This window comes from Liolophura sinensis, chromosome 6 (genome assembly GCF_032854445.1).
Source record: "Liolophura sinensis isolate JHLJ2023 chromosome 6, CUHK_Ljap_v2, whole genome shotgun sequence".
Taxonomy (NCBI): Eukaryota; Metazoa; Mollusca; class Polyplacophora; order Chitonida; family Chitonidae; genus Liolophura; species Liolophura sinensis.
The window spans coordinates 15,435,838-15,457,497 of record NC_088300.1 but is presented as its reverse complement, the minus strand read 5'-3'; the positions used below and the strand labels follow the sequence as shown (position 1 = coordinate 15,457,497).

The 21,660-nt window shown below is 38.3% G+C and overlaps 1 protein-coding gene across 1 annotated transcript in view; it reads right to left on the bottom strand.

The window, feature by feature from the left end:
- The window catches only part of LOC135466939 (protein-cysteine N-palmitoyltransferase HHAT-like), a 32,640-nt gene extending 15,958 nt beyond the window's left edge, over positions 1–16,682 (bottom strand). Inside the window, exons 1-4 of the mRNA XM_064744693.1 lie at positions 16,584–16,682; positions 14,422–14,611; positions 12,623–12,687; positions 6,868–6,978 (exon numbers count right to left, since the gene is read on the bottom strand). Coding sequence (XP_064600763.1) covers positions 6,868–6,978; positions 12,623–12,687; positions 14,422–14,569 — 324 coding nt within the window. The 5' untranslated portion in view covers positions 14,570–14,611; positions 16,584–16,682. The remainder of the gene's footprint in view (positions 1–6,867; positions 6,979–12,622; positions 12,688–14,421; positions 14,612–16,583) is intronic.
- Positions 16,683–21,660: the final 4,978 nt, after the last annotated feature.

The following is a 21,660-nucleotide window of genomic DNA, read 5'->3' as shown; positions in this document are numbered from 1 at the left end:
CATCAAATAACATGGGGACGTCAAAGTGCCAAATATAGCAAATCGGCCTTTGGCCAATCTTTCAAGCCTGCAACTCCCACGTTTATTATGACAGTTCAACGATTTTCCGCACGCCTACAGTACCCATATAGCCCTTTGCACTCAGTCATTTTCAGCTCCACAGCTGCAGCGCTTTTGTGTCACATGACCTCCAAACGTGGGCGAAAATTGCACTTTTCGCACTTTCATGGCAATTGGTGACAAAACCGTGCGTCGGAGAAAGGAAAAACCATCAGATTCGTCATCAGAACATCCAACTATGCCTAGCAGCCTACTTTAAAACCTTGAAATTGACAACATTTTCATCGCCTGCCAAATTGGCTAAGCTGGGATCGAACTCTGACATGACTGACAGACGTCAGCGGTAAGAGAAAAGAAAGAAAGAAGAAAAAACAAAGTTTGTACTTTTATGTCTCAATCTACGACCTGCCATGCACAGACTCACAGCTCTACTGATATCTAGGCCGTTGTCAGAAAGTCAACACCTGGACCACGGCACATGTCGATACCTGTCAATTACCCTGGCCTGGTTAGCCTATAGTAAAGAAGACAAGGCCTGCGCAAAACAAAGCTAACTTTTACAGCTCCACGTCGTTTGCTGTTGTAGTTAGAATTCTACGCCATCTAATAGAGTACTGTATAGCTGAATGTCATCCTACAACCGTTTCGGGAGATCACGGACAGTGTAGCCGAAAGCATCAGGTCAAATACTATAAACCAGTCCAGTCCCCATCTAACTCCATGTTAAAGCAATAGGAGTCCCATATTTTTCTAAACAAAAAACAGTGTTGTCATTTAAACGCTTCTAGCGAGAAAACTATTGATCGGAGCTCAAATCCGTTGACAAATGCTAGAAAGAGCATGTCTTGGGCTACAAGTTGGTGCAGGTTGCACATTTCAAGCTCCCATAGTTCTCGAGTTACAGGTCATTGAAATTTACGTAACTTGTTTTAGTTTTTTGCTTATATCTCAAAAAGTTACACAGATATGCAAAAAATAAAAGCAGATTCGGAATCAGCAGCTCAAGATACATCAGTATACGTTCAAAACAATTGACATTTCAGAACTTTTTGTGACGTCACAACTTCGACCTATGGCGAGCTTCCAGAGTTTTGACCGGAAGTGAACCATTTCTGCAAACTTTTTGTAACTTGTGACCTTCTACCTGCATGTCAAATTTGAAAACAATCGGTTCTGTGGTTCTTGAGAAGAAGATTTTTAAAGGTTTTACACAAAATTCAATATGGCGTCACCACGTGACATAGAAAAAAAATGGAGAATTTGTCCCGAGATATTCATTGCTAGAAAATATGAGCAAAATTTGGGACTTCTATGTTGAACGGTGTAGGAGTTTCCCTGCTAACAAAGTCAGTGAAAAAAAAATAATAATAAGAAGAACAAGAAGAAAAAACAGAACGATTACAATAGGGATCCCGTTCAGGAAGAACGTTTCAGGAAGAACAGGATCCCTAATTAAAACTCTTATTATTTTCACTAAATGAGTTCAAATAAAGCCCTCCAAAGGAGTTACTTGGCAGCTGTGGTGGTACCAATGGGGTTCATTGAGTGAAATATTCCTCAATAACTTAGAACAATAAACCGGAAAAACAAATAAATAGAACAGTATTACATATATATTTGTTTACACTCTGGTTTTAAATAGTTCAGCTTATTAGTACATGTTTATTAGTGTTTGCTTCTGATTTTATTTCTAGCTCTGGGTTATTAAAAAGCCAACATGTAGAACTAATAATAATGATTTTGGGATTTATTTTTAAACTGAGAATATTATAAATAAATGTTGACGCATTTATCCTTTTTCTTCACTTGACTTTGGTAACGTGGAAAGGCAATTAAAGGCCTCACAAGGACCCTTCTTTCTACTATTAATAAGTAAAGTAAAGAAGTAAACACCCAAGTCTCACCATTAAAATCTCTTTTCCGGTGCAAAAACTTACAAGTACACAATCACACAAGGAACTCAATTGCTGGACAAGCAGATCAAATGTGTGGCCCAAACAAATGATTTCTGGGAAGGGCTTAACAAACAACCCAGAGGATCAGAACAAAAATGTCAACCCTTATATAACAGCTGTATGTTTATTGTTAACTACTGCTCTATACCTCACCTCGATATTTTTCTCGAGTAGCGGAAGGTTCTGAGACAGACACAGATTAAGAAAATGTAAAGGCGTGTTGGTTTATCCATGACGTAGACGACACTGGCTTTGTTGTCAGCCAAGTGTACGTACAATTTCTCCCAGACTTGCCAGACTCTGCTGCCTAATGGGACAGTGTTGGTTAATGTTCTTATACTGGTCAAAGATTAATGTCAGGCCTTGTATGCAAGAGTGCCCTCTCTACTCTCACATATGCATCCCGCGGGAATTCTCTCATCCATGAGCACATCAATAAAGGCAAAACATGTTAATGAATATGCAGGTATTCTGTTACTGGGGAATGACAAAAGGCATGTAAATGTAAAACTTGATAATCAAAAGAAAAACAATGCAAAACTCTCCAAGAAAATAGTTTGACATTTTCCTAATTTTTCACATCAAGTTAAAAGTATTCCAAGTTTTGACTATACATGTATGGTGGTCTTTCTATATGTGCAAAACCCCATTTCTTCTCATTTTGGGACACCTGGTCGGCTGCTTTTCACCAGTACACATGTAACTGTAGCAGATTAATTCACTTTCTTTTTTCTCACATGGTTAAACCATCTAATGAACAACAAACCCATATTTTCACCTTTCCAAAAAACTAAAAAAGAAACCTAATTTTCTGCTTTCAGCACTACTAATATCTGTCCCAAAAGTAGAAGAATTAGGGTACATCCCAGTGATGTCACAGGGCATGTTTTTCTTTTAAATAGTTTGTAACGTTGCCATAATGATTGTGAACCCATAGCACTACATATACACGAAATTTAGAAATAAAAGCACATACATGTATAATGGAAAACATATCTCTTGACATCACTGGACATGCAATGGTAGAAGAAACAAAAGTTTCAACTGCTTTTGACTCTTTTTGAAACAGAAATATATCAACATATTTCATTGGACAGCTTTTATTCTCTGTCCTTCAATCAGTTCACCATTTAAAGGTTTACTTCTCTTATAATTTACCTTTTAATTTACCATGTCTTCCTAATGAAGTGTCTTCCACACAATGTTCCTATCTTGTTTTGTTCTATTTCACAACTTCATACTTTAACTAAGCTATCAAATATTCCCTCATATGTTCACTGCAGTATGCATTCCCCGCTCGGGTAGGCATGTGGGAGGGGCAGCAGACTGATGACACAGTCCTGCTCCAGGGATTCCCAGGTCTTCATCCCACCAGTACGTAAAGCAGATAACGAGGGACTCCACAGATTAACAGTTGCTTTGAAGTGAAGAGCTATCAGATAAAACCTGGCTGGAGTCCCTTGGGACATTTGAAGGGAGTCTGTCTGTTGCTCCAGATCACAGCTACGGTGCTCAGCTGCATCCAACCAGCCATTTTCGGCATTCAACCTTCTGAATTATGCACAGGGCAAAAAGCCAATTGGGGAGAGCCCTAGGGGAAATCATGGGCGCACACTTCCGCTTTACGTAACACCAATCTACTGGGTATACCTCGCTGACAGAAGACCAACATTATCCCTCTTCACTAATATTTGCACTTCGTCAGATCCATGTTGTTAAAGGTGCTCCATAAATAGCTGAGCCCACTTGCGCATTCAGAACAAACTGGTCTGGCCTTAGGGAAGCTAACATTCTGCAGCAAGAGTTGAAAATTATGTAATTCCAGTCCTTGCCAGTTTTGCAGATGAATACCTGTTCAAACAATATTACCTGGCTTAGTAAAAAGCCGCTCTTTTCAACTCTAACAATTTCCCAATCATTTCAAGTCAACCATCTAATATGATAAATACTAGTATTTATTTATTTATTTGATTGGTGTTTTACGCTGTACTCAAGAATAATTCTCTTATACGGCGGCAGCCAGCATTATGGTGGGTGGAAACCGGGCACAACCCGGGTGAAACCCACAACCATCCGCAGGTTGCTGACAGACCTTCCCACGTATGGCTGGAGAGGAAGCCAGCATGAGCTTGACTTGAACTTACAGCGACCGCATTGGTGAGAAGCTCATCATTACGCTGCGCTAACACGCTAACCAACTGAGCCACAGAGGCCCCGATAAATACTAGTAAAGATGACAATCAGAAAAAGGAATGTATATGTTGGTTCATATCATTTGACTTTCCTTTTTTTCTTTGTGTTAAATACAAAAATGCTATCTCTTGTGCTAAACATAAATATTTCTTCTCACAGGTGTAAATTCGCTTTACAGCCATACATTCTGACCATGTTCAACTCAAAGCACACATAAATTACCCTATCTACTGTATAATTCATCTCTTCAAACACCAGATTCTGAGAAGACCCTAGTAAAAAGGAGCTTAACTCATTCATCACAGAATTACTTTCATACTGAAATATCACTATTCTGAGAACCATCTTATAATCCCTGAAATCTTAAAATCACCCTGTTTTAGAAAAGGCCAGCAGCCATATTTAAACCGATGCTGAGAAATTTGCAATAATCCCAAACAAATTCTAAAATCCTCTGTTCTCTCACGTGATGAAAACAGAACTACTTATACCACTTGTACATGTACTAAAGATTCACCCATTTACAAAGAAAATGCCAGGAAAGCTGAAAGATATACAGACAGTGCATACATATATAAGGGGCCAGAATCCTCATAAGTTTATTGACTAGCAGCAATAGTCACAGAACAGTGTGAGGGAGTGACCTGACGAGCCAGCATTTGCTTATCTCATCACCACAGATTGCGGACATCAACGATGGACACTTGGCTTTACTACTGTACTTGAATTTTATCACAAATGTTAATACACATACACCTGTCCATACCTGGGTTGCTTGGCAAATGCCATATATCTAACAACATACTGACCTGGATTGACAACAGGTAATCATACAACAAACAAAGGGTCATGAAGGAATTGATTTAAAGCAAGACCAGTAACAAGCCTAGTATACAGGGCTTGCTTTCGATCGAAATTGAATTCTCGTGAACACTCCCATAAATACTACCATGAATTTCGTGAAATAACGAGTGAAATATCAAATATACAGCCAGAAACATGTACTGTATTCACACACGTAACTGGCGCACATTTTTACCAACACAAATTAATGGTAGATTTGGTTGACTGTTTGGATTCGGATTCCTGATGAAGATAATGGTGTGAATATGAAACCGCCAGCCAATATTTGCCATTGAGATTCTCACAAAATTCAACAAAAAGCTGGTGTATGGGAAATTATAGGTCCTTATTAACAGCTACACATGTACTTCACATGTATTGTAAAATCCTAGGTTAATTATAATCCATAAGTAAACCCCAATGCTGGCCTGTCCATGTCAACTGGTCATAAGTAAACCTCAATGCTGGCCTGTCCATGTCAACTGGTCATAAGTAAACCTCAATGCTGGCCTGTCCATGTCAACTGGTCATAAGTAAACCTCAATGCTGGCCTGTCCATGTCAACTGGTCTTAGGTAAACTCCAATGCTGGCCTGTCCATGACAACTGGTCATAAGTAAACCTCAATGCCGGCCTGTCCATGTCAACTGGTCATAAGTAAACCTCAATGATGGCCTGTCCATGACAACTGGTCATAAGTAAACCCCAATGGTGGCCTGTCCATGACAACTGGTCATAAGTAAACCTCAATGCTGGCCTGTCCACGTCAACTGGTCATAAGTAAACTTCAATGTTGGCCTGTATATGTCAACTGATCATAAGTAAACCTCAATGTTGGCTTGTCCATGTCAACTGATCATAAGTAAACCTTAATGGCGGCCTGTCCAAGTGAAATGGTTATAAGAGAACACAATAAATAACCTCGAATTTCACTCCCAAAATTGCAAATATGCATCACAAACACGCAAATACAAGTCACAGACTGTATAAATACTTTTAGAGTTGAAACGTACATTTTTCCAATATGTTATATCCAACTAAACATAACTTTCAAAAACTGGCAAAATCTACACACTAAATAGTCATGAACACATTGATAGGTCATACTGTAAAATCTGACTAGGGTCACCAAATTGGCAAGCCAGTATACAGTATTCAGTTATCCAAACAGTCCAAGCCATGAGGAAATTTGGCTTAAAATGATTTTTGTTTAATGCCATACTGGAGAATTTTTCACTTTTATATATACCATGGATGTCAGTTTTATAAGTGGAGGAAATCTGCCAAAGCGCCAAGGTAAACAACCAACTTCTGGCAAGTTAACATTAATTTATTTATTTATTTATTTGATTGGCATTTTATGTTGTACTCAAGAATATTTCACTTATACGACGGCGGCCAGCATTTTAGTGGAAGAAAACCAGGCAGAGCCCGAGAAAAACCCACGACCATCCGCAGGTTGCTGGCAGACCTTCCCACTTACAGCCAGAGAGGAAGCCAGCATGAGCTGGACTTGAACTCACAGCGACCGAGTTAGCATTAACTTCACCACCTTTGACAGGTCCCTACAGTCTCACATGCCAACAACGTGGTCTCCAAGGAAAGTAAGGCTGCATAAATGGCTCTCTGAGCACCATGCACCACTTGTTGTCATCGTGGCTCCTACCAATTCTAACAGCAGAAAAATCTACAAGGTCCAAGTCTAAGGCTAGAATTGAACCCATACCTTTTGTGACTCATGGTTGCTTGTCACACACTTCACTAACTGAGCTACATTCACCTGAACATCCCCTCCCCGGACAATGATATGAGAGTACCTGGTAGTACTTGGCGTAAAGTAGCTGAGTGACCAAGCAGTATCCCAGGTACCAGGGTAAGACTACCCAGAACCAGCTGTAGAAGAATGTCCACTCAAAGTCACCCACATCCTGAAACATGAACATTCTGTCTTTAAATTATACAGCGAAATTAAAGTATTCTGGTGCACTGGAAATGTTCCAGTTTTGTGGAGAATTAAATATAACGATACCAAGGAAGGAAATGAACAAATTAAAAAAAGGATTTATGTTTATCTATGTCATGTGGAACATTCCAGACTGGAATCGTAACAGAACAGGACAAGCTGTTTATGACTGACCGGAAGAAATTCTTTATTCACTTGTGACCTACAGGATATAACAACCTGACGAGAGAAAAAACCAAAGTTATGAAAACTAAGGGCAGAGAGGTTTGGTATGAACTGCTGAAATGAAAGAATCGGCTGAATGAAATATGCCAGTTGGTTTCTAGGCATAGAGCATCTTACCCGACGAGAGAGAAAACACCAAAGTTATGAAAACTAAGGGCAGAGAGGTTTGGTATGAACTGCTGAAATGAAAGAATCGGTTGAATGAAATATGCCAGTTGGTTTTTAGGCATAGAGCATCTTACCCGACGAGAGAGAAAACATCAAAGTTATGAAAACTAAGGGCAGAGAGGTTTGGTATGAACTGCTGAAATGAAAGAATCGGCTGAATGAAATACGCCAGTTGGTTTCTAGGCATGGAGCATCTTACCCGACGAGAGAGAAAACACCAAAGTTATGAAAACTAAGGGCAGAGAGGTTTGGTATGAACTGCCGAAATGAAAGAATCGGCTGAATGAAATATGCCAGTTGGTTTCTAGGCATAGAGCATCTTACCCGACGAGAGAGAAAACATCAAAGTTATGAAAACTAAGGGCAGAGAGGTTTGGTATGAACTGCTGAAATGAAAGAATCGGCTGAATGAAATATGCCAGTTGGTTTCTAGGCATAGAGCATCTTACCCGACGAGAGAGAAAACACCAAAGTTATGAAAACTAAGGGCAGAGAGGTTTGGTATGAACTGCTGAAATGAAAGAATCGGCTGAATGAAATACGCCAGTTGGTTTCTAGGCATAGAGCATCATACCCGACGGGAGAGAAAACACCAAAGTTATGAAAACTAAGGGCAGAGAGGTTTGGTATGAACTGCCAAAATGAAAGAATCGGCTGAATGAAATACGCCAGTTGGTTTCTAGGCATAGAGCATCTTACCCGACGAGAGAGAAAACACCAAAGTTATGAAAACTAATTACAGATAGGTTTGGTATGAACTTCACCTTTCAACCGCCAGGCCAGTGCTTTTATCTCTAGCTCATAGTCCTAGCTCATACAATAAAAAATCAGCCCGCTTGCATACTAATTGTCTGTCAACGACTCAGTACAGTGGCCATGTAAGGTCACACCAAAATCTACAACTGGCTAAAAGGTGACATGAACACCGACTGTCCATGCAACGTCACACAAAAGCAAGCGTTAAACAAGATATAGAAGAATAGTGTTGTGTTAAATTAAAGCTGAAAGTAAACACATATCTAACACAGGAATGAAAACAGAAAGTCACAGAGACATATACATGAATCAGTAACATTTACTGGTAAGATGTTGAAAGTTAAAGAAAGTAAAACAAGGCACACTTTACATTAACTAGCAGCCAAAGCTACAAGCAAGATCAGATTCTCGGGTTACCTTAATTCCTCAACGTTTTCGCATATGAAAGAGCAACTTTCAAAGCAATTTTTGCTCACTTTAAATTTGATTTTGGAGACAAATCTACATTGGTTGAACGGGCCAGTTTGTGGGCTTCACAAAAAATTTAATTGTACCAGTTTGCACAGCATACTGTCTTCAGAATATGCTTGAATAAATGCTTGCAAACAAAAGGTTAAAGAATTACAGTATTCTGGATGTTCTAACAGCTTTACATACTTGGCAATGTTCACAGTAATTGCCATTGACACAAGACACATATAAGAAATATGGTATAAAAATAATAAACCAGACATTTCACTCAACATTCCTAGAACAAGTGTAAATGCTATCATTTTGGTTTGTATAGTTATTAACAACAGAGACAGGCACAAATGTAAGTACTAAAATATTATTCTCCTTAACACTAATGACTGTCACCACAATATGGCTGCTATATTGCTGATGTGCTGTTAGGCCATAATCACAAATGACTGACTGGTAAAATGGAATCATAAAGAAAATGGGGCATTTTGCTTGTGCAGTAAGCCTGTGACAGCCACAACATGTATGTTGTTGTTGTTTGAAAGTTAATTGAACAAGCCATACATGTACCTCATTGATCATGCTATCCTGGAATCCACACATGGATTGTTTTAAAACAAGGATACATTTCGCAAAATGTATGTCATTGTTGTTTGAAAGTTAATTGAACAAGCCATACATGTACCTCATTGATCATGCTATCCTGGAATCCGCACGTGGATTGTTTTAAAACAAGGATACATTTCGCAACATGTATGTTGTTGTTGTTTGAAAGTTAATTGAACAAGCCATACATGTACCTCATCGATCATGCTATCCTGGAATCCGTATGTGGATTGTTTTAAAACAAGGATACATTTCGCAACATGTATGTTGTTGTTGTTTGAAAGTTAATTCAACAAGCCATACATGTACCTCATCGATCATGCTATCCTGGAATCCGCACATGGATTGTTTTAAAACAAGGATACATTTCGCAACATGTATGTCGTTGTTGTTTGAAAGTCAATTGAACAAGCCATACATGTACCTCATCGATCATGCTATCCTGGAATCCGCACATGGATTGTTTTAAAACAAGGATAGATTTCGCAACATGTATGTTGTTGTTGTTTGAAAGTTAATTGAACAAGCCATACATGTACCTCATTGATCATGCTATCCTGGAATCCGCACGTGGATTGTTTTAAAACAAGGATACATTTCGCAACATGTATGTTGTTGTTGTTTGAAAGTTAATTGAACAAGCCATACATGTACCTCATTGATAATGCTATCCTGGAATCCGCACGTGGATTGTTTTAAAACAAGGATACATTTCGCAACATGTATGTCGTTGTTGTTTGAAAGTTAATTGAACAAGCCATACATGTACCTCATCGATCATGCTATCCTGGAATCAGCTTGTGGATTGTTTTAAAACAAGGATACATTTCGCAACATGTATGTTGTTGTTGTTTGAAAGTTAATTCAACAAACCATACATGTACCTCATTGATCATGCTATCCTGGAATCCGCACATGGATTGTTTTAAAACAAGGATACATTTCGCAACATGTATGTCGTTGTTGTTTGAAAGTTAATTGAACAAGCCATACATGTACCTCATTGATCATGCTATCCTGGAATCCGCACGTGGATTGTTTTAAAACAAGGATACATTTCGCAACATGTATGTCGTTGTTGTTTGAAAGTTAATTGAACAAGCCATACATGTACCTCATTGATCATGCTATCCTGGAATCCGCACATGGATTGTTTTAAAACAAGGATACATTTTGCAACATGTATGTCGTTGTTGTTTGAAAGTTAATTCAACAAGCCATACATGTACCTCATCGATCATGCTATCCTGGAATCTGCACGTGGATTGTTTTGAAACAAGGATACATTTCGCAACATGTATGTTGTTGTTGTTTGAAAGTTAATTGAACAAGCCATACATGTACATCATCGATCATGCTATCCTGGAATCTGCACGTGGATTGTTTTAAAACAAGGATACATTTCGCAACATGTATGTTGTTGTTGTTTGAAAGTTAATTCAACAAGCCATACATGTACCTCATTGATCATGCTATCCTGGAATCCGTATGTGGATTGTTTTAAAACAAGGATACATTTCGCAACATGTATGTTGTTGTTGTTTGAAAGTTAATTGAACAAGCCATACATGTACCTCATTGATCATGCTATCCTGGAATCCGTATGTGGATTGTTTTAAAACAAGGATACATTTCGCAACATGTATGTCGTTGTTGTTTGAAAGTTAATTGAACAAGCCATACATGTACCTCATCGATCATGCTATCTTGAAATCCGCACGTGGATTGTTTTAAAACAAGGATACATTTCGCAACATGTATGTTGTTGTTGTTTGAAAGTTAATTGAACAAGCCATACATGTACCTCATTGATCATGCTATCCTGGAATCCGCATGTGGATTGTTTTAAAACAAGGATACATTTCGCAACATGTATGTTGTTGTTGTTTGAAAGTTAATTGAACAAGCCATACATGTACCTCATTGATCATGCTATCCTGGAATCCGCATGTGGATTGTTTTAAAACAAGGATACATTTCGCAACATGTATGTTGTTGTTGTTTGAAAGTTAATTGAACAAGCCATACATGTACCTCATCGATCATGCTATCCTGGAATCCGCTTGTGGATTGTTTTAAAACAAGGATACATTTCGCAACATGTATGTTGTTGTTGTTTGAAAGTTAATTCAACAAACCATACATGTACCTCATTGATCATGCTATCCTGGAATCCGCACGTGGATTGTTTTAAAACAAGGATACATTTCGCAACATGTATGTCGTTGTTGTTTGAAAGTCAATTGAACAAGCCATACATGTACCTCATTGATCATGCTATCTTGGAATCCGCACGTGGATTGTTTTAAAACAAGGATACATTTCGCAACATGTATGTCGTTGTTGTTTGAAAGTTAATTGAACAAGCCATACATGTACCTCATTGATCATGCTATCCTGGAATCCGCACGTGGATTGTTTTAAAACAAGGATAGATTTCGCAACATGTATGTTGTTGTTGTTTGAAAGTTAATTGAACAAGCCATACATGTACCTCATTGATCATGCTATCCTGGAATCCGCTTGTGGATTGTTTTAAAACGAGGATAGATTTCGCAGCCTTCAATGTTTCTGTTGTTACATTTCAAAAGCCTCAAAAAAATGTTAAAATGTATGACATCTGATAAACCAAGCCAGAAATAAGTGTTTATACCCAATAACAGTTAACCTTTGCTTCAATGCTTAATCTTGTAACCAGAGCCCTAACTGTTAGGTCCCCAGCTGCTATAAATGCCCCACACATACATCTAGCCAATCAGTCCCCCAGGGTTTGCGTTAATGTCTCCAGCACAAGGTGAACTACACTCAATGTACAAGGTTTGCACATTACAGTTTAACACAAGCAGTCAATTTGAAGATAAAAGACGAAGCACAAGCTACATGTACGTAGAATCAATAACTGAATCAATGATATCAAATCAATAGACCTTAACAATAAGTTGTGCAAGAGTACACGTAACATGCAGTATCAACTTGCAACAAAATTGATTACACAGTTACTTACATGTAAACTAGTGCATGAATCAAATGAAAACATATCTTCGGTGTCTATATTCCCATTATATGACATTATGATTAATGCCACATGTTTATTTAGCAAGCAGCCTTCTTGTCTGTGAATCATATGCTTATGTATCAGATGTTTTTAATATGTATACGTATCTGAACATAAAACTACAACTGTAATAAGACTGACTGATGAGGTATCAAACTATCTTAAGGGAGAAAACTCTTGCAATAAATTCAAGTTATGCACAATCCAAGGGAGGTTACCTTTAGCCTCCAGTGTTACTACTGTTAGAAAGATTCTTCAGCCGAACTTCCCTATTTCATATAGAAAAACATAAATCTGTTTCACATCAAACTAACCCTGAGTGTAAAAATATACTGACCTTGTCTCTGTCTAAAAATTTCCAGCCTTGTTCAAACAAGTGTGGGTTTAAATCTTCTTTATACTCTGAAACAAATTTAAATTATTTTTTTTATATTTCGCTAATATGACTGCAGCCACCATTATGGTGGGAAGACACTCGGTAGAGCTGGCAGAACTTCCCACGTATGGCCAGAGAGAAAGCCACCGTGAGCTGGACTTCAACTTGCAGCGAGCAATTTAAGTGAGAGGCTGATTGGTCGTGGCACCGCTCTGGTGGGCTATTCACCCAAGCCACGGAGGTCCCCAAGTTTTATTAAATTTAAAGCTCTTGGAACCTCCATTATACTAAAAACCTGAAAATAAATCTTTCTCCATACGAAATCTCACACACACCAGCAAATCCTTTGGTATAAGGAAATACATGTACAAGTACTTACTAAATTATGTCACTCATCAAGCGTAAGCCCTAGTTTTTTTTATACCTTTTCCATGAATAATGACAAATTCTTCCATTTACACCATTAACATTTCATTCCATATTGAAAGTCCAGTAAAAAATCATGGAGACCATCTGAACTTCAGCTACATGTACTTGATAACTGTCTTATGTTTAAGGAACAGCTGTCATAGTCAAGAAGTCAGTCAAGAAAGGATACTGTAAATGCCTTTTTATTTGCGGGCATAAACTTTCGCGGATTTGGTAAGAAGACACATTTGCAGGAATCAACTTTCGCAGATTTTAACAGAATTTTTGGACATCTGATCAAACTTCAAAACAGAAACGTCAAGTAATAAAAAAACTCAAGCATTCAAGTAACAATGTTATCATTTAAACTTGTTTGTACCTGTAAGATGTGACCAAAAGTCTATACAATACAGTAACTTGATCAGACAAAGGAAGTTAATCCTCCTAAGCTTTTAATCTTTTGAAGACTGTTTATCTTTATAGGACGAAGCCCTTACCTGCTCTGTCATCAAATATTTGCCCCTCACTCCGAGAGACGACGAAGGATTAAATGTGATATAAATAAATCCCACTGTTTAATTCTCATGCATCAGCTGTTTGAGTGAAACTTTGAGTGAATTGTGACAGATTTGAGTAAATTTCTCAGGAATCATCATTATGAAAAGGAAGTCTGAAGTGCGGAAACCCCCAAGCAATGTATCAAGCACATCGTAAAGGTGATCTGACTGGAAGGCAAGTACAGTCGATAACAAAACAGCCTCTCTCATCGTATGTATATCGTATCACCTATACACGAAAAGCAAAAATTATTGATCTGTATGTCTCTAACCTCGGCAATAAATCAACAATAATGTTGCATTGTCCAGTATTTAGACTGATCTAAGCCTCCTTAAAAGAAAGCGAGATTAAATGACGATCAATTAAGCTGGATTTGTGAAAGCCAGAATACATTCTAATTAGGTATTTCTAATTAACGTGTTTGAAAAAGTATTAGAGCTATAGTGCTTGTTAACTTATAACTGCAACGCATGCTACATTAATAAATTACTTACATGGGTTTTATATTCGATAGTACTTATTTTCACAGAAATGTGTTTGCTGCAAAATCCAGGAATGTTAGTACCACGCAAATAAAAAGGCATTTACAGTATTTCTTTTCTGTTGTCATTTATATGGCGTGGTCAGCAGGAGCCTGTATTAAGAAACTTTCACAAAACTTAAAAACTCAACTTTTCAATTCTAATTCTATAAACCTGTACATATTTACATTAAAAAAAAAGGAGAAATCTGATTTATGAACTGTTGTAAAATTTACCCCAGATTTAGGCAAAGCAGATTATATTGCATCCTACCTGCAGATATAAGAAAGACAGAGTAACAGGAGTAGCCCAAGCCACCACACCAGATCAGGCTGTACAGGATGAGTTCAAACTTCCACATGGAGGTCAGAGGTTGTGTCGGTGTCACAGGTTGCATAGTGACCTTTGTCTGGGAGGACATTTTGTCATGTTGACTGCTTCCCAGATCTCATCCAGCAAATTTCTGAAACAATATCATAGGTGAAGGTATGAATTTATTACCGGGACATTCATGTAAACTATTCTACTACTTTCATGAAAGTCAAAGTCAAAACTGCAAAAAATAGTAAGGTATAATTCATCAATGATTATGTTGGACTTTTTGTCTGCTTCTAAAAATTCTACTGATCTTAGAAAGATATTTTCAAATATTCTTAGAAGGCAGGATGGAATTTTTGGGGAATATTTTAGGTCATTAGCCATAATTTAACCTTTATTTAGCACATCATCAACCATATGTTTTATAGCATAATGCCCTGTCAATCCATGTGACACTTGGAAATATTTAGGATGGTTGGGGAAGGTTGTTGTCAAGGTGTTTCCCTATTTCCTAACATTCTGGGAATGCAAGTACTGTAAACTGAAAAATTAAAAATAAAAATGTTGCATGGCCTCTTTCACACCCACTGATTCATCACTATATTGGTACAAGTACATTGTAATTGTCCTTATTCTAGTAGAATTCAACAACAACAGGAAATTCTGGACAGGTGTCAGTAAATTTCCTTCTATCTGTTGGTGAAATTTGGCTATACTGACAGGCTTTCACATGTACATTGTAAAACACAACAGCAATGTCACAAGAAGTAGTAGCCTACACAGCCCTGTCTTCAGGCACTGGTTTGATTTCGCCTAGTATTAAACTTGAAGAAAAGTAAGCACAAGAGTATTGTACAAGAACTCTATACATCTGCCATGAGGGCTTCAGGTCTGAAAATGTGATGAATATGTGCACAATGTGACAAAGACAACCAAAGGTTAACTACACTCAGGCCATGCTGATCTAGCTGTATGTCAGCACCCAAAAGGCCATGCCAGCATCTTTTGTTTCAATCATTCTCCATGCACAGCAATATAGAACTTATAAACAATCAATTTTTTCATATGACACTCTCATCTCAAAATCTTTCACTAAATATTATACTCGAGGAATTCTGTCCATATTGCTGATATTTTCGACAAACAACTGGCTGCATGAGGCTTGAACGACGCCATGAAGAACAGATCACGTGTGTAAAATATAATGATGGAAAAATGGTTTATTTCTAAAATAAGTAAAAATTTGTTTCCAATTTTGTCCTTATTTACATATAGTTCACATATATAACTAAGCCTGTAAGATTGATGCAAGTGCCTGTGGTTCCTGCCAGCATGTGTTTCAGGGATTTTGGCTGGAAATGTCATGAGATGTTAAGACATGCAAAATCATCACCATTTCATGCAACAGGAAACTGCACAAAATTTCAAGCCAAACTTACATGTAAACGAAAATTTTGTTGTAAAAAATTTATGTATTTACACTACCTGTTGTCCAGGCCCCAAGATGACGAAGCGATCTTAAACTTAAGTCAATTCAGTCATTACATTGCTATGTTCCTTTCCCTTATTTTCACTGAAACTTGTCTTACAATAACTTACCTAGAATTTACGATGTCAAGTAATATTTCGACCCTGTTACTTAAGAAATAACTATTTTAACATTATTTAAAGTTTTCATTTAAGTCTAAGATCGCTTTGCGATCCCTGGCCCAGAACATAAAACAGACAGAATGGGATTATCAGTTCATCAATGCATAAATCTACCTGGTAAGGAAAATAATTCAGATTTTGCTGGCAAATAGGGTTTAACTGTGAGTTCCTGACAAGGCGTGCGTGAAGCTGACCAGCTATGTGCTGAAGTGCATTGCTAAATCTGGCGTCAGGATCACTCATGAAGCTAAACAGCAAGCGTCAGTAGCATTTTCTCAACAACAACAACAACGTCAATAATCAGGGTACACCAGCTGTAGGCGAAGAAATCACCCCCAAACAGTCGAATGTTAAAATACTATACGCATGTGAAATTAAACATCGGCTAAAAGAGATCTCCATTTAACACCAGAGTGCCCCAAAAGCACTTTAAAAAGGCGTAAAATAACAATACAATATATCATTACTTTTCCTTTCAAATTTGACGCCATTTCCCATGTCCATCTTTTCTTCCTCTGTTAGTTAAAGAACTCTTTACAGGGGAGATTACGTTGACTGACTTATTGCTTTGCACAATGCTGTGAAATGTATACATGTAAGTACCGGCCTGCAAAGTGAAAACGTATGAAGCCACGCCCTCGACGCCTCTAGACCATGTGGCAATGTGGTCAGTGCGTGGTCACAAATATGAATAAATGCCCAGTGGTCAGTCCAAGGCTAAAAGAGAGAGAGGAAAGAAAAAAAAACAACACCTTACTTCAAAGACGTAGGTCAGTTTCACATGAAATAAATACAGTTTCTAGATGACTACATAAATACGCAAGTGTCTATAATATTGGTTGTTTGTCCTGTGCATATTATAATTTGCTAAATACTGCCAATGTCTTCAGCCTAAGCCTACTAAACAAATTGCTACAGACAAACCTCCCCCTCCCCCCTCCCCCAACAAAAAAACCTCACTCCAGTCTTCTCAAGCCAGCACCTCATGCATGTGACCATGATAATACAACAGCTCTAGTTTCAAATGATAATTAATTTATTCTATTGGCGTTAAAGGAGAAGAAAACATAAAATTAATGCCAAAATGAGATAAAAGAGCGTCAAAACATATTTACAAATTGTGTATTTAATATTTTGTTCTATTTTTTTTTTCAAGAAAAAAAGTTATTTCAAAATACTTTTGTGTGGTGGGTATTTTGGACCACCTTTTAGTATTTATCTTCTTTGCATATATATAATGTTCTAAATAATGATGTGATGCATGTCTAATAAATACTGTAAATTTGAATGTAAATTTGTTGTTTCTATCCAAACATATGCATTTAATCTGAATTATGATAATATTTATGAATATATTAAAAATATAAATATGATCAAAATCCAGACTGAACACATTTATTAGCTAAAGATATCAAATTGTAGTGCAAATATGTTTATTAAACATGCGCTGAACCATCATTTATAACATTATTACACAAAGACTATGTGTACTAAAAGGTGGTCCCAAATACCAACCATACAAAACTTATTTTCAAGTGTCTTTTTCTCTTTATAGAAAAATCAAAAAAATTATTGAAGACCACATTTAGGAATAACGTTTCGCACTCTTTCATCTGAACTTTATGTAATTTTTACGTTTTCTCCACCTTTAATCGCAGTACGGTACTCAAAAGGTTCCACTTATACGACAGCGGTTAAGTTTAGTTTAAGTAACCTGAGTGCCTGTCATACCTGGCAAAGAGAGTCCAAGAGTCCAAGCTAACCATACAGAGGAACAATTTAGCGAGAGTTGTATTCGAACCTGCGATCTCATTTATCAGAGACCGGTCGACTGAGGGAGGAATATCGCTTTATTTTTTCGACTGAACCAGTAGATATTTTTCACTGTGCATTAATGACAAACACGAAGACGTGTCTGAATCAAAGTGAAATCTTGACTGAAATCGCACATTATTAGCCTGCATGTACACATTAAAGCTCATATAAACTGATACTGGCTCACAACAAGTAAAAGTATACTGACTTAGAAAAGGTCCCCAGACGTTGCTGAGTTATATCAACTCCGATTTTAGAAGACTTTTCGTGACCGGTATTAAAAAACTCTTTTAATTCACTTTTTAAAACGTTCGATGTTTTTTTCATTTTTGCTTTTTAATTTGGTGACAGATGTGTATTTAATGACTGAGTGAGAACATTGAAACTCATTCGTTCACAACACAGATATGTCTAATATCATATACATTGATGCCCATACTTATCAGTCTGTCTGACTAAATTAGCCAGCGGTTGTTCGTGGGGGTTGGTTACAAAATGCGATCGACATTTGGATGACTCTTTGCATATGCAGGTGCCTCCGTGGCTCAGTTGATAAGCTCGACAGCGCAGCGTAGTGACCCAGGAGCCTCTCACCAACGCGGTCGCTGTGAACTGAAGTCCAGCTCATGCTGGCTTCCTCTCCGGCCCTACGTCGGAAGATCTGTCAGCAACCTTCTGATGGCTGTGGGTTTCCCTCGGGCTCCGCCCGGTTTCCTACCACCATAATGCTGAGAGTGCATGACTTACCAAAGGCACTCCGGCTTTGTCCACCCTTAAAGCTGATCGCTAATCCTCCAGGATGAGGCTAAATGACAGTCACATTTATTTATTTATCACATTTATCACATTTATTTATTTATTTATTTATTTATTTATTTATTTATTGTTTTACGTCGTACACTGAAGAATATTTCACATACAACTGTAGCCAGTTTTATGGTGGCTAGAAACCAAGTAGTGCCCTTGAGAATCCCACGAACATCCGCTTGTAGCTGCCAGATCTTCCCACGTACATATAGGACCGGAGGTGAAGCCTGCATGAGCTGGACTTGAATGAATGAATGCTAATGGCTTAACGCCACATCGGCAATATTTCAGCTCTGGGCTTGAACCCATAGAGTCAAATGAATAAACAAGTTATCCCGAAGTAGCTACATTTATAGGTGAATAACTAATAATGACGTGTTGCATGAGAGAAAACGGAACGGAACTGAACTGAAAACATAAGCATTATTACCTCGACATTATAAACTCTGTCAAAAAAGAAACGCAACCCCTGTCCTCGGATATCAAAAATTTGTTCGAATAAAGTTATTGCTTCCAAACTAAATTTTAGCCAAATGTAATGAAATTATACACGTTTTTAATGAAGATTACCATCCAAACAACTGCCTTTTCTCTCCTAAGTGTATTTTATTGCTTATGACGTCACAACGCATGGACTGACCCTGTTGACGTCGCACACAGAACCATTCACATGTAAATCATGTCAATGGCAGTTATAGTGCGGGGGTGTATAAAAGCCCATGTGCTTTCGTATTTTATTCATTCATTCGTCGACGAAAGGCAGTCGGTAAAATGCCGCGACTGAGTGCTGCCGACCGAAATATCGCCATTGGTCGTCTTCAAGCCGGAGAAAGTTTTGGTACTATTGCACGACACCTAAATGTTCACAAAACAACGATATCCCGACTTTGGAGCCGTTACAACAACTTTAATTCGACCAACGATCGCCCGAGAAGTGGAAGGCCAAGAATCACGACCCCACTTCAAGATCGGTACATCCGGGCCCTTCACCTGCGTAATCGGCATGCCCTACCAACCGTGACTGCCACACAAATACTAGGTTTGAAGAGAGTGTCGGCTCAAACGATTAGGAACCGTCTGAAAGAAGCGGGTTTACGTGGCTGTAGACCAGTTATTGGACCTGTACTACGCCCCTTACATCGACGCCTACGACTCAGGTGGTGCAACAACGTAAGGATATGGACTTTACAAAATCTGGTTTTCTGATGAATCCCGTTTTCTTTTGACACGTCACGACGGAAGACAGCGTGTGTATAGGAGACGTCATGAACGCTTTGCGCCCATCTGCGTCCGGCAGGTGGACAGATTTGGCGGAGGCAGTGTTATGATTTGGGGAGCCATCTCGCACAACCAGAAATCAGACTTGGTGATCGTTCCAGGGAACCTGACAGCCGAACGTTACATCAACCACGTGTTACAGCCTCACCTTCTCCCGATTATTGACCGACAGACACAGCTTTTTCAAGAGGACAACGCCAGGCCTCATACTGCACGTGCAACAATGAACTTTCTGCAGGATTCCAACGTCAATGTCTTGCCGTGGCCCTCTAAATCACCAGACCTCAACCCTATTGAACACCTGTGGGATATTCTGGATCGACACGTGCGTCAACGTCAGCCACCGCCACAGACGCTTCAACAGCTCGCCGTTGCGTTACAGGAGGAGTGGAGGGCCATTCCCCAGGAGAGAATCCGGCGTCTTATCCGTTCTTGTCCAAGGAGATGCCGTGCAGTGATTTCAGCTCGTGGTGGTCATACGAGATACTGAGGAAGACAACCCCTGGCGAGCAACTGGTGTCTGTGAGATGACTTTTGAAAAGACAGTTTTAAACATGACCATCTTGATTATTATTCTGCCAAATTTCTGACTTCTGTCTTCAATAAGAAAAAAGTTGTGCCGTCCTAAAACTAAATATTAAAATCTCTAAAATACAGGGTTGCGTTTCTTTTTTGACAGAGTTTATTATTATGAGGGACTGCCAATTCGAGTCAACTCCAAGAGTCATTTACCAGTATTGTTTGCGAAGGCCTTTCGTGCACGAGTTACCCTGTCTCATAACATTCTAGCACATGCATGCAGAAAATTTCGGTTACCAGTGGGATCCTATAGAATGGATTCGTGAAGGTGAGATTGGATGATATTTCTTTGGAATCGATAACAACAGCATATATACGTGATGTGCGTCGTCTTCTTTTATTATACTCTTGGTTCATTTCTTAAAGAATCCAAAAACACTTGCTGCTCATTTTTGTTTTACCAGTTATTTCTTTCCTGTCGTTAGATGACACGTATAATTTAGACCTGAAAGCTATCGAAATGTACCGGGATCTCCATGCAGGTTTGTTTCCAAAACTTTAATTTCGAAATAATTACTCTTTTGTATATATATATATATATATATATATATATAATTGAAATACGTACAGTTTATCTAGCATTTGAACTACACTGTAGCGCTAGTCTTTCAGTTTGAAACTTCCTCTGAATTTTATACCCACGGATATCAAAGCCTTATTGCTGTGAACAGATATCACTACTACAGGTTTATAAATTTGTACACATTGGAATTGCAGGTATAGGACTACACAACAACACATTAATTCGCAAAAGCAGATTTGTAACAATTAATGTGTACTTGTTGTAACATCTTGTGTATATTCTATACACAACAGGTTTTAGAGATTATATCAGGTTGGCTTAATTAGGCTGCATAACGTGAAGTTTGTTGGAACTTCCACGAATACGACCTATACAGGTAAATTTATTAGGTTCGCTATGTGGATGAAAATGGCAAAGTTTGTGGTTTACTCCTCTCATAAAACTGACTGCCCTCGTGTAAGTTAAACAGTCTTGACATAAATGTTATATATAACAGCGACTTATTGTTAACAGCCTCATTTTTATTTGGCCTTCTCCATCGT